The sequence below is a fragment of the Nomascus leucogenys genome, chromosome 10, assembly GCF_006542625.1.
Source record: "Nomascus leucogenys isolate Asia chromosome 10, Asia_NLE_v1, whole genome shotgun sequence".
In the NCBI taxonomy this organism is placed as follows: Eukaryota; Metazoa; Chordata; class Mammalia; order Primates; family Hylobatidae; genus Nomascus; species Nomascus leucogenys.
Genome location: NC_044390.1, coordinates 43,678,210 through 43,694,759, shown reverse-complemented (window position 1 = coordinate 43,694,759; position 16,550 = coordinate 43,678,210). Strand labels below are relative to the sequence as shown.

Genomic DNA, 16,550 nt, shown 5'->3' with positions numbered 1-16,550 from the left:
TACATCTTGGGAAGAGACATTTGGCGGCGGCTGGGCCCTGTGTTCCCACCTCAGCTGCTAGGACACCCTGCTCTGGGGTGAGCCTCTAAGAGGGAGGTCCGGTCTCCAGGCCCCGGCCCCCTGTGCCGGGTGACCTGCAGCTGCCCGGCTCACCTGTGAGTCTGTGCACACACTTTGGTTTGCTTCTCCAGAACACTCCCAGAAAGAAAATGGGCACCCCCGTAAGGATGATGATGACGCCGACCCCACAGACCATAGGCTCTGAGATGAAGCTGAAGACCAGCAGGAAGGCCCAGAAGACCAAGTATGCCACGGGGATGAGAAGGTTCACCTGGGGAAGGGGGAGCAGAAACACCGATGGTGCAGGGCCCCCAGCTGTCTGCACCCCCGACCCCTGGGGATCTGGGGAATTTTCCTTCCTTCCCTGGGAGCTGAGGCCTGAAGGGCAATTGCACCCACTACACCCCCTCTTGGCAACAGCCCAGTGTGTTGGAGGCCAATTCATGGGTCAGGCCGTTGGCCAGTTTTGCTGAGGATTTTTCGAAGTCTCAGCAGCACCGAGCTCCACACAGCGGTTGCATGTGGACTTGACGCTTGCACTTGGCCGGAGGTCGGTGATTTTTTGGTGTTTCACATTTCAGGCACTGAGCACTTCACTTAACGATTTATATACACATGGGGGGCTTTGCTTTTAGCTCAGGCTATGGTCTTCTGTTCTTGTGTGGGCTCATGGAATCCTGGCAGCCTTTGTGACCTTGAACAGTTCCTGAGTCTCATTTTCTTTTTTTTTTTGGAGACAGGGTCTCCCTCTGTCACCCAGGTTGGAGTACAGTGGCCCTAGCACCGCTCACTGCAGCCTCAACCTCCCGGGCTCAAGTGATCCTCCCACTTCAGCCTCCCAAGTAGCTGGGACCACAGGTGCGCACCACCACACCAGGCTAATCCTTTTAACTTTTTGCAGAGAGGAAGTCTCGTTATGTTGCCCAGGTTGGTCTCAAACTCCTGGGCTCCAGCAATCCTCCCACCTCGGCCTCCCAAAGTGCTGGGATGGGCATGAGCCCCTGTGTCCAGTGGAGCCTCATCTTCCCCATCTGTGTACACTGGGAGCATTCAAAGCTCTGTCCTCATGGGGCTGCTATGAGGAGTGGATGCCTCAGTGCACAGAGAGCCCTGAGCAGGGCCCAACACTCCACAAAAGCTGGCACCTCCCATCCCACCTGCCCCTGGTGCCCACTGTGGATGTAGGGGTGGCTCTGGCAGCACCCGGCACAGGGCCATCCGTCCCAGGGCCTCACCTTGATGGGCCTGTGGAGCGCAGGCCGCCTCCAGCGCAGCAGCAGCAGGCCCAGGATGGTGACGCCATAGCAGAGGTAGTTGATGAAGGACACGTAGTTGATGAGTGTGTACGTGTCGCCCACGAGCATGATGATGGCTGTGGCCCCGCACTGGGAGAGGACCTGGGGCTGACAGCTGGCCCCTAGCCTGCCTCCTGACGCCCCTGCAGGATGAGCCCTGGCCCCACCCCACACCCCCGCCCTGGAATGGCTCACCCCTGCCATTACCCTGAAGGTCCTGCATTGCCGGGTAGCCCTGCCTCCACGCCCTGCCTGGCCCAGGTCCCCCAACTTACACAGACGAGGAGGGCGGGGATGGGGGTGCAGTGTCTGACGTGGATCATGGCCAGCAGGCTGGGCAGGTGCCCCTCGCGGGCTCCAGAGAAGCACAGCCTAGCGTTGGGGACAGAGATGGGCACCAGCCACATCCTGGGTCTCAGCTCTGGACCTGATGTCCCTCTTAAGCTGTCACCTCTGACCTCCTGCTCCAGGCCCAGCAGCCCCACTGGACAGTTCTTCCCCTCATCCAACCTGCCTCCCTCTTGCTTTCTTTGCCTCCCAGTTGTGATCAGACACTTGTTACTGGTGTGGGATCATCACCCCAGCTTCAGGCGGACCCCTTCCCCTGGCAGGTTTCCCTTCCTCTGGCCCGTGGCATGACTGGCGCACACCTGCGCCCCAGCCTTCCCTCCCCATGCCCACGTCTCCCCAGTGCAGTCACCTGGAGTAGGTGAACAGGTAGCCATTGATCCCTCCGAAGGTTGACAGAGCCACGGAGACGGGCATGACCCAAGAAAAGTAGCCCAGCAGCTTCTCCCCGAAGGTCTGGGTGGGCACAGGAGAGAGGCCGTGTGTAAGGCCAGGGCAGGGGCCTGGGCAGGAGCCAGGGACTGAGCAAGGGCCCACTCACCACAGCCACCGCATTGGAGGAGAGCAGCTCCTGGGGGGACATGGCCGTGAAGTAGGCAATGTTGGTGAAGGTGTACACAAAGGTCACCAGTGGGATGGAGATGAAGATGGCGCGAGGTAGGTTCCTGGGGACAGGCAGTGGAGTGCATCAGCGTCAGCTCCTGAGGGTGCAGGACCCCTGAGACCCAGCCACAAGAGCAGCTCATAGTCTCCATCTCTTGTGTCTGCTGGGGATATTGGGGCAGGAAAGGGGGCAGCATTGCTGCCCGAGACACAGGGACCCTGCTGTCTGCCCTGCCCCACCCCCACCCGGACACAGGCTGGTAGGATGGGAGATGGGGGAGGGGCCGCATCACATCCTGAGGACAGGGTCTGATGTCTGTGCAGAAAGATAAAATCGCATACAGCCAAAATCAGCCTGGGAAACTCCCAAAAAGGCCCCAGAGCCCAGTCCACAGACCCAGAGTCTTCCTGGAACTTTCCAGTCCCAGCTCGCTCAGCTGCAAAGGTTCACTGTCGAGATCCCTGGCCGAGCATCAGACGCAGTCATTGGCTTCATTCGCAGGGACCATATTGTGTGCATATGCATAATTTTAGGCCAAATGCAAATCTCTGGATCTATTTACAGCAGGATGATGATATTCAGCCTTTCTGAGGCCCTGCAAGGGGCTGTGACGTGTCCATAACCAGAGAGAACAGGGCCAGGCTAGAATGCAAGCCCCCCGGCTTTCTTTCCAGGGCCATTTTTGCAGGGCAACAGGCATGGGCCACTGAGGACCAGCCTGAGCCTTGGGTGGCAGTGGGGCTGGGCGGAGAGGCTGCCTGTCCCACCAGAGGGCCTGGCTGCTTCCCAGGGCCTAGTCAGGGGCCCCACTCACTTTCGGGCGTCAACCATCTCCTCGGTGACATAGTTGAGGAAGTTCCAGCCACTGAAGGCGAAGGAGCCCTGGAGGAAGGCCAGGGCCAGGTGTCCCACGGAGGGCATCATCCAGAAAGCAAAGGCATTGCTGGGCCTCAGCTCCTCGAAGTGTCCTGGAGGCCCAGAAGTCGGGGATCAGCACCATCTCCCCAGCCCGGCCCTTACCCCGACTCGGCCCTACCTTGGAAGATCTGGAGAAGGCCCACGCCGATGATGAGGGACAAGGCCAGCAGCTTCCCGCCTGTGAACATGTCCTGGATGCGCGTGGCCCAGCGCACGCTGGAGCTGTTCACCCATGTCAGGAGCACTGCAGAGGGAAGGCGGGGGTGGGCGCCGAGGCCGGGACCTTTCACAGTGGACCATGGCCAAGTCCAGTCCAGGCGGCCTGAGAATGGCATCCCCTATAGCAGCTGGAATTTTCCGAAGGGAAATCTCACCCCTCTGTCCTGCCGCTCAGGGCAGGGTGGGGCCCGGGCAGGCGGCTGATCTGGGGACAGTGAGCCAAAGGGGACGCTTACTCAGGCAGGCCATGGACAGCACCCGGGAGGCTGCGGCGGGGGGGATGCAGTTGGGGAACACGGGCTGCAGCACGTAGTTGGAGAAGGTCATGGAGATGACAGCAAGGCTGGTGGGGTACATGATGAGCACGGCGCTCCAGAGCAGCAGAAAGCTGGAAGGAGCAGGGGTGGGAGTGGCTTAGGCTGCCCAGAGCCCTTCCCGGCCAACCTGGCCCTGATGTGTGCAGCAGGCTGTCCTGGGCCTGGCACCCAGGGGCTGGCAAGGCTGCCAGAGGCCAGCACCGGTCCAGGGAGGCAGGGTTGACCTTGTTGAGGTCTTGCGGCTGCATTGATAGACTGTTTTAACAGAGAAGGTGTTACAGTACTTAAACATTGACAGGGCTGCTGTGGGGCAGGCGCTGGGAACAACATGGGCACCAAACACTTTTCTTTTCTTTTCTTTTTTTTTTTTTTTTTTTTGAGATGGAGTCTTGCTCTGTAATCCAGGCTGGAGTGCAGTGGCATGATCTCGGCTCACTGCAACCTCCGCCTCCCGTCATGCCATTCTCCTGCCTCAGTCTCCCAAGTAGCTGGGACTACAGGCACCTGCCACCATGCCCGGCTAATTTTTTGTATTTTTAGTAGAGACGGAGTTTCACAGTGTTAGCCAGGATGGTCTCGATCTCCTGACCTCGTGATCCGCCCGCCTCGGCCTCCCAGAGTGTTGGGATTACAGGCGTGAGCCACCGCACCCAGCCACCAAATGCTTTTCTAATAACAACTAGGCCCCCCATTGGACAGAGGCTGTTTCCTGAGCCAGAGTCCCTGTCCCCAGACCTCTCAGCTTCAGCCCTGGCTCTCGCAGAGTACTGTAGCTGAAGATGGGTGACTCTGAGCTGTGTTCCCCATGAGGGACACCTATGGGGTGCAGAGACTATACCTTACCAAGAGCCCTAGCTGGGGGTGGAGAGTGATGGATGCCCCTTCTACCTAAATCTTGCCTCTGCAGGGCACCCAGACTGTGAGTCTGACCTGTTCTCAGGGGCTTTCCTGCACCCAGGGGCAGGTCTGCCCTTGGGGGTGGTCCTAGCCCCTGGCCAGCCCTCCAGGGAGAGGACTGCCTCATCGGGGACATCAGCCATCTCTGTATCACCTGCCCCTTGCTCTGCACAACCATCCCTGCTCAGCTTCTGGGACATCCTAGCTCCATGGCCCTCCTCCCCTGCCAGGCATCCCCTCTGCCCATCCCCACATGTTCCGTGCCCAGGGATGAGGTCCTGGCCCTCTTCTCCCTCCTGAATGTCCTCTCCAGGCCCAAAGCATGATTATTCTGCTTTCTTGGGTCCCAGCCCCTTTGAGGACCCTCTCCCCAGAGGAGAGTGCCACAGACACACCCACAGCGGCGTGCAAGCCCTGGCAGGTCTCCCCATCCAAGGCTGCCCAGTTAAGGACCCCTGGCCCTTAGAACCAAACTTTGTAAATTTCAGCCCAGACTTTTCCTCTGAGCCTCCAACCATCTAGGAGCCTCTCAGCAGGGAAGTGGGTGCCACCTCCGCTGCACCCACCTCTCCCTCTGCTATGCTGGCTGCCCTATCCTCTCGAGTCAGGCTCCTAAATGATTTTAGAATCTGCCTGTACCTTTGCAGCTCTTGGCACAACGCAGTTGGACAAATACAACAGCTTCAATCCCCTGATGCTCTCCAAGCCCCAGCGCCTGCCGTAAACCCAACCTGACCTCACCTCTAGCTACAGCAGACTCCCTGCACTCGCCTGGGCCACCACACCCTCTGTTCACACCCGCATCCTGGGATGCTTTCCTCACTGGTCAGCTAGGCCAGGTGGGGAAAATCCTCTTCCTCCCAGCCTCAGGGCAAGCATTGCTTTCCTGGGAGTCCTCCCTAGATGGCGCACACTGTTCTCTTTGCTGTGTAGCTGCTGCCTCTTGTACACACTCTCAAAGCAAGGCTCCTCCAGGCCTTAATCCCATTTAAGGGGCTGCTTCCTCTCTGTTCTGTGAGCAGCTTGAGTACAGGGACAGACCTTTCTATCACTGCCTTCCAACCCTGAGGCTCACAGTAAGTGCTCAGCAAATATTTCATGGTGAATGAAGGAAGGATAGCAGGGTGCTATGGAAAGGAGACCTCTGGCTGGCTGCAGTGCCTCACTCCAGTAATCCTAGCACTTGGGAGGCTGAGGCAGGTGGATCACCTGAGGTCAGGAGTTCAAGACCAGCCTGGCCAACATGGTGAAACCCCGTCTCTACTAAAAATACAAAAAAAAATTAGCCAGGCGTGGTGGCAGGCGCCTATAATCCCAGCTATTCAGGAGGCTGAGGCAGGAGAATCACTTGAACCCGGCAGGCAGAGGTTGCAGTGAGCTGAGATCACACCACTGCACTCCAGCCTGGGCAATAGAGTGAGACTCTGTCTCAAAAAAAAAAAAAAAAGACCTCATGCAGGGTATATGGTAAGAATATCACACTTCCTTCCTTGCTCCTCATGCAACATATGGGTTTACCAAAATTGAGGCCCCTCCTCGCCTGGGCACTCACATTACCTAGGGGTTTCAGACGGTAAGAATCCCCCCTCCTTAAGTACAAGGCAGGGAGTGGGGTTCAGAGGGACCTCTATTTCAAAGGAGATCCAGAGAGGCCCAGGGGCCTGCAGGAGTGCCCAGCACACATCAGTGGGGTGGAGTGGGCCTCAGTTCCACCTGCCCTGACCTCAGAAGGCTGTTCAGCATCCCCACACCTTCTCTCCATCCACCCCCACGACCTCCCTAGGAAGCCAGAAGCAGGAGTGGAAACTGAAGCCAGGGCTCATTTGGCCATCCCATTCCCAAGAGGGTGTCCCCCTGCCCGCCGGTGTCCCACACTCACCCAGCCAGGCCCCCGAAGATCTCTGTGACGTAGGCGTAGTCCCCGCCAGACTTGGGGATGGCGACTCCCAGCTCTGCATAGCAGAGGGAGCCCAGAGCCGTCACACCCCCACCCAGGACCCAGACGAACAGGGCCAGACCCACGGAGCCCGAGTGCTCCAGGACCCCCTTGGGTGAGATGAAGATGCCCGAGCCGATGATGTTCCCTGCGGGGGGAGAGATGGGGAGGCATCAGGCCTGGGGTCCCCTTCACAGCCCGGCCTTCTGTGTGGGGATCTGCCTGCTGCCAGGAGGAAGAGAGCCTGGGGTGCTTCCTGGAGGAGGAGGAGGCAGGAGGTGGGCTGGAGGTGTTGAATGCCACTGGCCCCTAAGCCCAGCAAGTGCCATTCTGGGCTCATCATCTGCCCCTTCCTCAGTCCCTCACATGGGAAATGGCACCTCGTTCAGCTGGCCAGGCCCCTCTGCCAGAGACAGGCCCTGTTTGACTTCCTCAGCCCTCCATTGCCCCCCGTGAGGCAGGGCCAGCAAAGTGAGGAGGCTGAACCACCTGAGCGACGGCAGACGGTGGCTCCCGAGGCACCCCACAAGGCCCATGCTCAGCCCTCATGTCTACTTCAGAGCCCCAGGCGTATCAGCCTGCAGCCACTTGTCCTGCCTCCAGCCCGCTGGCCAGAGCTGGCCCCTAACACAGAACTTCAACCACCCTCCTGCCACTTTCCCACCGGCCAAAGTCCAAACTCATGGAGTGGCTCAGGAAGTAGCATCTCCTCCATGAAGCCCTCCTTGACCACATCAGGTTTGGGCTTCTCTTCCTACTTCAATTTCTTTTCCTTTCCTTTCTCTTCTTCCCCTTCCCTTTTCCCTTCCCCTTCCCCTTCCCCTTCCCTTCCCCTTCCCTTCCCTCCACTTCCTGGATTCAAGCAATTCTCCTGCCTCAGCCTCCCAAGTAGTTCGAATTACAGGCGTGAGCCAACACGCCTGGCTACTATTTTTTGTATTTTTTTAGTAGAGATGGGTTTTCACCCTGTTGATCAGGCTGGTCTCCAATTCCTGACCTCAAGTGATCCACCCGCCTCGGCCTCCCAAATTGCTGGGATTAAAGGCGTGAGTCACTGTGCCCAGCTTCTTTCTTTCATTTAGACAGGGTCTCGCTCTGCCACCCTGGCTGGAGTGCAGTGGTATGATCATAGCTTACTGCAGCCTGGGACTCCTGGGCTCAAGAGATTCTCCCATCTCAGTCTCCCTAGTAGCTGGGACTCCAGGTGTATTACCACACCCACGTTTTTTTTACTTTTTGTAGAGACAGGGTCTCACTATATTGCCCAGGCTGGTCTCCAACTCCTGGGCTCAAGTGATCCTCCCTGCTTGGCTTCCCAAAGTGCTAGGATTACAGGTGAGTGCCACCACACCCGGCTAATCAAAAAAAGTTGTAGAGTTGAAGGGTCCCACTATGTTGCCGAGGCTGGTCTCGAACTCCTGGGCTCAATCGACCACCCACTTCGGCCTCCCAAAGTGCTGGGATTACAGGCAAGAGCCACTGTGCCCGGCCCCTCTGCTTTCTGACATGATGGGAAACATTCAGAGGGGCCAACTATGGTCTGTAGAGTAGGTTCCCAGGATGAGCAAGACTCTGAGTGCCTGCTGAGCCCTGAGCTCTGCAAAGAGGGACAATGTTCTGGGTTATATGGGTCTCACCATCTGTGCACATGAATCAGGTAACGTCACTAGAGATCTGCACTAGGGCCTGTCCAAGAAGAAATAAACCCAGAACCTCAGGCCATATGAACAAACAGCCCTGGTAGGACCAACGTCGTTCTCTATGCAATGGCCACACCAGACCAGGTCCTGAGAGGACGGGTCCATCTCCCTCAGAGCGGGAGCCCACCTCCTCCACCTGCCGGGCCCGCAGGGGGCTGGATAAGGACACGGTTGTAGCCGCCAATTTGTATTCACTCCTTGTCCACGGTGCTCCCCCACTGCCCCCACCCCCAGCCGACACAGATTTCCAGTCTGGACAGCTACGATGCCCCACTCAGTTTTCCGGTCACATCCCAGGAGCCCTAAATACATCCAGATAAGGACGAACTAATTCCTGTGCCTCAACCCCCAGAGGTAAGCTGTACGCTTAGTCTACTTCTCGGGGGAGAGAAGCGCCTCTCTCATCTCGCAGAGGGGCCCAGGCCTGGGTGGGCCGTAAGGTTTCTAAAGAGCCTTTGAGTTCCCTCCATCCGGCAGCAGGGCCTCTGTTCTCAGGACCTGGCGGACTGGGATTTGCCGAAAGCCAGGGAGGTTGGAAGCCAGCGGGGGCTGGGTGGCCTTGGAAGGAGCTGAGCATGTTCACGCTGGGAGCATCCCAGGCCCTGAGCCACCCACCCTGCAGAGAGCCCACCATGCTTCTCCTTGGCGGGGCCTCCTGGGTGGAGCTCCGGGGGAAGCCACATCTGGCACCCTATCTTCCAGGGCCATATCACTAGCCTTGTGCCCAGTGGCTGAAGACTCGGATACTGGGCTTGCCAGGGGTGGAGAGGCCACTATTGTTTGGAACACGTGGCCTCAGGCCACAGTTCAGGACTTTCTCCCTTGTGGCTCAAAGGACCACAGGCGTTAGCCAGTGTCTCTGGGGTCCTCAGGGGTTTCTCTTTCTGGGCCTAGACCACTTGCAGCATCTCCCCCAGGATCATGTTTGAAGGTGGCAGAAAATCGCATCACGCACTCCGCACACTGGCTGCTCCTGGCACCATGAAGGGTGGGTGGGGCACTGCATGGAGCAGCCGGGGCTGCGGGCTTGGGCACGGAGGAGGGAGGGGGCTGTGTGGACAGGGATGGGGGCCTCCAATGCTCCAATGATTATAGGAGGGGTGTGGGAGGGACCAGTGGATTTCTTTCTTTCTTTTTTTTCAGTAGAGATGGGGTTTCACCATGTTGGCCAGGCTGGTCTTGAACTCCTGACCTCAAGTGATCCACCCACCTCGGCCTCCCAAAGTGCTGGGATTACAGGCATGAGCCACCATGCCTGGCCAGATTACTGGAGCTGGAAGGGGGCTGCCCGGGGTTCCTCCCAGTGGTGTGGGAGGGTCAGAGGGTCTCCCTTCCCAGACTCCGTATTTCAGCCAAGCAGATCTACCTGATTCGAGGAGCAGCGATGAAGAAGCCCAGCCCTTGGGGGAACCTGGTTTAGAGGGGCAGGAACTCAGAGTGGAACAGGATGAGGGGCCACAGGATGGGCCTGGAGATACCACTGAGCCCCTGTTGGGTATCTGACCCATGGCTGACCAGAGAGATGTGGGTTCTAAGGCCTCCACGTTCCTGTCCACCCAGTGAGATGACAGCTCAGTGGTCCCTGCAGGTCCTCTGTGGGCCAGAGCTCTGGGCAGGTAAGCGAGGAAGTGACTGCCCCCCAAGTCGGCCTTCCCAGAGTCTCCACCACCCGCCCCTCTTCCCTGAGCCTTCGCTGGGTAGCTTTTATCACATTAAGATGTTTGGCCTGATGGGGCTTACTCAACTTCTTGGAGGAACGAAGAAAGGGCCATTGTTCCCCGTGGCCGCTGTGGTGCGTGCTGACCTATTTCTGGAGGCAGCGGCAGACCACTGAGGTCACAGGGGCGGCCCATGGAGGTCGAATCGCAGAGTGAGCCACCTCCTGTGGTGTGTGTGGGGAATGTGCAGTCTGATTTGGTGAGGGGGCAGGGAGGGCCTGTCGGGCCAGGACACTGGCACCAGTCCTCATGCCTTGAAGCACATTCTGGACCCGACTGTGTGACTCAGGCCAGTGCTGCCCTTCCGAGCCCCAGTTTCCCCATCTGTCAGGTGGGGCCACTGGGCTAGGGGGCAGCAGAGGGCTAGTCCGACCCTGACTTCAGCAGGGAGGATGCACCCTGCATATCTGTGTTGGGCCAAGGAAACAGTCTGCTCAGGGGCCGTGTCCCTCACTGTGATAGGCCTCTCCCCAGCTCACTGGTCTCCCTGAAGCAACACCGCCTCCAGGAAGCTCTCCCTGACCAGCCACCATGGCCCCTGCAATCTGGACATCGCCCCACGGCCATGGAACCTGGATGATGGCTGGAAAGGGATGCTTTTATTTGATGCAGGCATTCTCTTGATCCTGTCTGGCACATCAGAGGCCATGGGAAGTGATTTGGATCTCACTACGCACTGCCATCTGCCTTGGAGACCCCCTAGGCAGCCCCATCTTTCCTCTGAGACCTGAGCCACCCGGGACCCCAACACCCCGGGGTGATCGGCTGCAGCCTGGGTGAAGCCTACCCCCTCCAAGCGCACGGGTGTCCTCACATCCTCACAGTAAGCCTGTGTCAGGCACCTCTCCGGGATGCTGACTGTGACCACTGAGGTCTGGGCAGCACCCCAAGGAGGTGAGTGGGGACATCCAGGATGTGCCTGGAACTGCCACTTGGCCAGCACCCGACTCCAGCCTAACCCACTTTCCTTTGGAGACAGGAGATGAGCGGAAGTGTGCAGCCCTCTCCGGCTTGTTCAGCTCAGCCAGCTCAGCCAAGCAAACCTCGCCTGGGGCCCTGTCTCCTGGCTGAGGCTTCTCATGGTCACCGGTGAGTTCCACGTTGCCAAACGCAACAGTCAAGCCCTAGGCCACGTTATTGACGCATCAGCATCATGTGGCAAGTGGATTGCTTCCTCCTCACTCGGGCTCCTGGCCTCCCCTCGGCCTTACTGGCTTCTCCTTTTCAGAATCCCTTATCTTGCTTGAGTTCTAGACACTGCGTGCCCAGGGCTCAGTCCTGGGGCTTCTTCTCTTTTCTTTTTATGCTTTCTTTATAGATACATAGACCTCATCTATTACCTTGACTTCTGCTGGCAACTCCTAAATTTATATCCCTAGCATAGACCGCTCTGCTAAATGAAACCTGTATATGCAACGAACCACTCAGCCGTGGACATCATGGACTTTCCATGTTCAAAACAGAATTCCCGACTTTTACCTCCTTGTCCCCAAAATGCTCCTCTTGGTCTTCCCTGATCAATAAATGGCAAAACATCCTCCCAATTGCTTGGGCCACAACCTTGAGTCACCCATGATTCCTCTCTTTCTCCCCCAGGACCTCCATTCCATCACAAATCCTTTGGCTCTCATCTTCCAAACTCATCCGGAATGGAACCTCCTCTGACACCACCATGGCCACCGCCCTGCCCTGAGCCACCGTGGTCTCTTGCCCGGGGACACCCAGGTAGCCTCCTGACCGGCCTTCCTCCTCCCACTTCTTCCCCCACTGCCTCTTCTCCATAGTGGGCCCTGTAAGCCCCATCCCATCATCCCTCTGCTCAAAGCCCAGGGCTCCTGCTTCACAGAGAGCAAAAGGTAATACCCTTAACATAGCTTGCAATGCCCTGCTCACACTGAACCCCACCCCAGATCTCAGCTCACTTCCAAACTGAAATCCCCCACCCTGGCTCTCTCCATCCTCCTTCCTGGCTTGACTGGCTGGTCTTAGCACTTAACAATATACGCATTCAGCTTGTTCATCTTGTTTGCCGGACTCCCACACCAGGAGATGGATTTTGTCTGTCTTGACCCCCCCATGGTGTCTCTGGCATATAAGCCAGTGCCTGACACAGTTCAGTATGTAGTGGTTGAATAGATGGATGAGTGTGCCTAGGACCGGCAGGCCCCCGAAATTATAGTTGGGGCTTCCCTTGGGGTCCCGGAGCACACCGAGGGCATCTGACCCCAGGGCAGGTTGCTTCAATTTCCTCACCTGTAAATGGAACTGTGGTGGGGAACAGCTAAGCCCCTGCACAGTTGTATGGCTCCCCAGGGCCCCGGTGAGGAGGGGCTGGGGTTCTGCAGAGGTCCACCCCTCTGGGAAGCCCAGCCACCTGCAACCCTGGAGACCATGGAGGGTCCTGGCTGACTGAGGCTGGGTGAGCAGGGATTGGTTCCTGAGGAGTTGAGGTTCATGAAGTCAACTCCTGAGTCCCTGAACACACATCTGGCCCACAAACCCCTGCAGGAGCTGGACTCTCAAGTCAAAGAGAGAGCAGAGGAAAGGCCTGGTCAGCAGACCCAGGGGGGACTCCCACTTTGGAGGACCTGGGTGTGTTCCTTGGGTTGTGGATCCGGCGAGGGAGCTGGCCGAGGTTCCTGGGTCAGTATAAGAGGCCTGTGAGTCCAGCCGCCGACGGGGAGGCAGACTTCCCTGGCCGTCTGTTTGTTTGTCCACCCATAGTGGAGTAGGAGCTCAGTGAAGCCTAGTTGGACAAGCTCCCAGCTTGGTCCCCAACCCTCCCCCATCAGGGCTCTGACTCTGGCCCCAATTTGCCCAGCATCAGAACAGTATAAAGGGCACTGGGACCGGGCACGATGGCTCCCGCCTGTAACCCTAACACTCTGGGAGGCTGAGGTGGGAGGATCACTTGAGCCTAGGAATTTGAGATCAGCCTGGGCAACATGGCAAAACCCAGTCTCTACAAAAAATACAAAAATTAGCTAGGCGTGGTGGTGGGTGCCTGTGGTTCCAGCTGTTTGGAAGGCTGAGGTGGGAGGATTGCTTGAGCCTGGGAGGTCGAGGCTGCAGTGAGCTATGATCATGCCACTGCACCATAGTTTGTGCTATGGAGCAAGAGCTTGTCTCATAAAATAAAATAAAATAAAATAAAATAATAAAATAAAATAAAATAGGCACTGGACTGGGAATAGAGCCCAAATCTGGTTCCGAATCCTGAGCCTACCCCTTGGAGTGGTATCATTTCACTTCCAACCTTAGTTTCCACTCTGGAAAATGGGTATAAAAATTCCTCCCCTGCAAGGTGGGCATGAGATTCAAATGAGATAAAGGAAGACATGTTTTCATAAGGTAGTAGGAGGTGTTTTTCTGAACAGATTTTGGATGTGATGATGTCCTGCAGACCCCCTGCCCCAGACAGTTCTATTTCCTCCAGCCTGGCCGATTCCCTTCCATCTGCGCTTGCGGTGGCCAGCGGGCCCTGCCTTAAACACACTTGACGTGAGTCTCACGCCAGCCCATAGCCTGCCCTTCCAGGTCTTCCCATTCTCGAAAGCCTCACTTCCCAGTCTGAGCTGGAGCAGAGGGTACACATGAGGGAGAGAGTGATAGGATCTCCTAGGAGGGTTGCTGTGGAAGTTTTGAAAATAACATGTTCAATAACAGTAACAAACCAAGGTAGATTATGAAGCAGAACGTTGGCTGGGCAGGGTGGCTCACACCTGTAATCCCAGCACTTTGGGAGGCTGAGACAGGCAGATCACTTGAGGTTAGGAGTTCGAGACCAGCCTGGCCAACATGGTGAAACTCTGTCTCTACTGAAAATACAAAAATTAGCTGGACATGGTGGTGCGTGCCTGTAATCCTAGCTACTAGGGAGGCTGATGCAGGAGAATTACTTGAACTCCGGAGGCGGAGGTTGCAATGAGCTGAGATTGTGCCACTGCACTCCAGCCTGGGGGACACAGCCAGACTCTGTCTCAGAAAAAAAAAAAAAAGAGAAAGAGAGAAAGAAAGAAAGGAAGGAAAGGAAAGGAAAGGAAAGGAAAGGAAAGGAAAGGAAAGGAAGCAGGATGTCAAGTTCTTGACTTTTAGAGCTAAAATACGACACTTTGCAGACATTTTTTGTTCTGACCAGGCCCCCCAGGGTATTGGTGGAGAGAGAGTGAGCCCACCTGAGGCAGAAAAGTAGGGTGGGCTGGGGAGGGGCGACCCTTAGTACATCAGGTGGGGAAGGCAGTGCAGACCCCGGCTCAATCCTCACCTGCCCAGTCCCCACCTCCTATCACCTTCTGGTTGAAGTTGATCTCTCCTTGTTTTTTCCTGCCTCGTCCAGCCTCCTGCCTGCTGTAATCCTCAAAGGCTCCCCAGGCCAGGCCAAGACCAAGGCTCCCCAAGACCACCACTGAGTGCCCCGGGCTTGAGTTTTGTAGCTGAGTCCAGCATCCTTGGCTGTCCAAGTGGCCCTTCACCCTGGCTCAGTCTTCAAGGTTTGGAGGCCAAGGTAGTGGACTTGGGCACAGCAGGAAGGAACTGAAGGGTAGGGGAGCTGTCAGGGCAGACCTGGGCTGCATGGGAAACTTACAGAGTCTGTCCTGGAAAAGGAGGGTGATAGTGGAGTTGGACTTCTCCACTCCCACGACCACCACCTCCACCATCACCACCACCACCAGGGCCCCTTTCTGGGGAGAAAGGAGCCAGGCAGCCTCCCTGTGGCCTGGGGAGGATGGGATGTGGGGAGGGGATAGAGTAGGAAGACAGGTCAAGGATGCTGGGCTTAGCTGAGGAGCCCAGGCGGAACTGTGTCTCTCTGCACCTGCCTGGCGCTGTAGCTGGTTCTAGGCATGGTCTCAGTCCTATGACCCACTCATGGTGTGAGCTTCCCCTTCCCTGGAGGACAGTTCCTGGAGAGGGTGTGGGCCAAGAAAAAGCTCTAACCAGCGCCCTGGCCAAATCCCTGGAACCAGCCCTTCCTTCCAGCAGACCATCCGTCAGGCAGGGGCATCCTAGGCCAAGAAGCTCCCAGGGCCAGGTCAGGACCAGGGTCTGGGAGACAGCATTCTAAGGGGAGGGGGTGAGATGGTGGAGTGACCTGGCCAGGGGCTGTGTTCAGGGGCAACTTTGGATGTGAAGAGCTGCTAATGTGGGGTTGTGAGAGGACGAGGTGAAGACCCTGGGTCTGCCCTATTGAGCCCCCAAACTTTCTCCATCTCCAGGGGTCTGAGGGTGGGAAGGCAATGAAGACACAAGCGGCTCTCACTGGCAGGGGACCGGGAAGACTGGCTGGCAGTAAGGTGAGAACAGTCGAGGCCCCAGTCACTCATCCCCCCAAACCACTTCTCCTGTCCCTCCCTGGAGGGGCTCAGAGGCACCCTGTGTAGACAAAGAAACAAGTCAGTATCCATGACTTGGGACAGAGAGTGGAAAAATACCACTGCCATTCCCATGACCCCTGAGCTCTCTGCCTACCCAGAAACCCCTATGTGGGGGCAGGACATGGACCCATTCTCAGGTGGGGACTTTGGAGTCCAAGGCCTCCAGACCAGGCAAGTGTCCAGTGCCCACCAGGATCCCAGCCCAGGGAGCAGCTGGCCTTCTGCAGGCTGGGTCTGCCCGCTGCTGCCCCCTTCCCCCAATCTCTGGCTAACCCGCCCCCTTTCCTGGGTCCTGCTGCCAAACCCTGCAGTCATTGCGTGCTCTGAACCTCCGTCCCCTCTGTGCAGGCTGCGCTTGTTCACTCTACTCACAGGCCCTCCTGCTTTCCAAGAATAAAGTCACTGCACTGCGTGGCACCTGGACCCTGCACACAGTAGGTACTCAGACTGACCTACGGTCCAGAACTTGGGGAGCTCAGCCTGCCGCAGCCTGACCAGCCCCTACACTGGTCAAGTTCCTGCGCTAATCGCAGGACTGTAGTCATGGCCATTTCACAGATGAGGAAACTGAGGGTAACTGCCTTGCAAAAGTCCTGCAGCAAAATCGAGTCAGGAGGAAGAGTCCAGCGGTGGAGGGTCCCAAAACTCCCCCAGTGCAGGCGGCCGGGAGGTGGGAACACGGAGCTTTGGCACCGCGGGCTAGCAGCCCCTGCCCTTCCCGCGGTCATAGTGCTGTCTGAGGCCAGACCGCGGGTTCCCCAGGCACACCCGTCCGAGCGCTCGGAGAGGGGGCGCCCCTCGTTTGGGGCGGCTGCGCCCCTCATTCGGCCTCCGCCCGGCGCCCGCCCGCCTGGGTCCAGCTCACCGATGATGATGGTGCAGGCGCTCAGCAGCCCGATCTCCTTCTTGAGCGCCACCCGCTCCGAGGCGCCGGGGACGGGGCCTGGGACTGGGGAGGGCGAGGGCGCAGGCCTGGGGTTCCCGCGCCCGCTCGGCTGCTGCGTGTGGCCGGCCATGTCGCTGTCCCGCCGCTTCCCCGCTCCCTGCGCTGCCCCGTCTGTCCGGCCGGCCCCCCGTCGGTCCGTCGGTCCGTGAGCTCACGGCCCTCGCAGCCGGGACAGCGCCCACAGGCGGGCGCATGCGCTGGCGCTGGGCCCGGGACT

The 16,550-nt window shown here is 57.9% G+C and overlaps 1 protein-coding gene across 2 annotated transcripts in view; it reads right to left on the bottom strand.

Moving 5' to 3' along the window:
* The window catches only part of SLC7A10 (solute carrier family 7 member 10), a 17,038-nt gene extending 488 nt beyond the window's left edge, over positions 1-16,550 (bottom strand). The window contains exons 1-10 of one of the 2 annotated variants that reach the window (XM_030820240.1): positions 16,253-16,550; positions 6,538-6,742; positions 3,681-3,832; positions 3,344-3,469; positions 3,122-3,275; positions 2,245-2,368; positions 2,056-2,159; positions 1,631-1,727; positions 1,296-1,445; positions 154-331 (exon numbers count right to left, since the gene is read on the bottom strand). In XM_030820240.1, coding sequence (XP_030676100.1) covers positions 154-331; positions 1,296-1,445; positions 1,631-1,727; positions 2,056-2,159; positions 2,245-2,368; positions 3,122-3,275; positions 3,344-3,469; positions 3,681-3,832; positions 6,538-6,742; positions 16,253-16,403 — 1,441 coding nt within the window. In that variant the 5' untranslated portion in view covers positions 16,404-16,550. The remainder of the gene's footprint in view (positions 1-153; positions 332-1,295; positions 1,446-1,630; positions 1,728-2,055; positions 2,160-2,244; positions 2,369-3,121; positions 3,276-3,343; positions 3,470-3,680; positions 3,833-6,537; positions 6,743-16,252) is intronic. The other variant, XM_030820241.1, reaches the window with a different exon arrangement.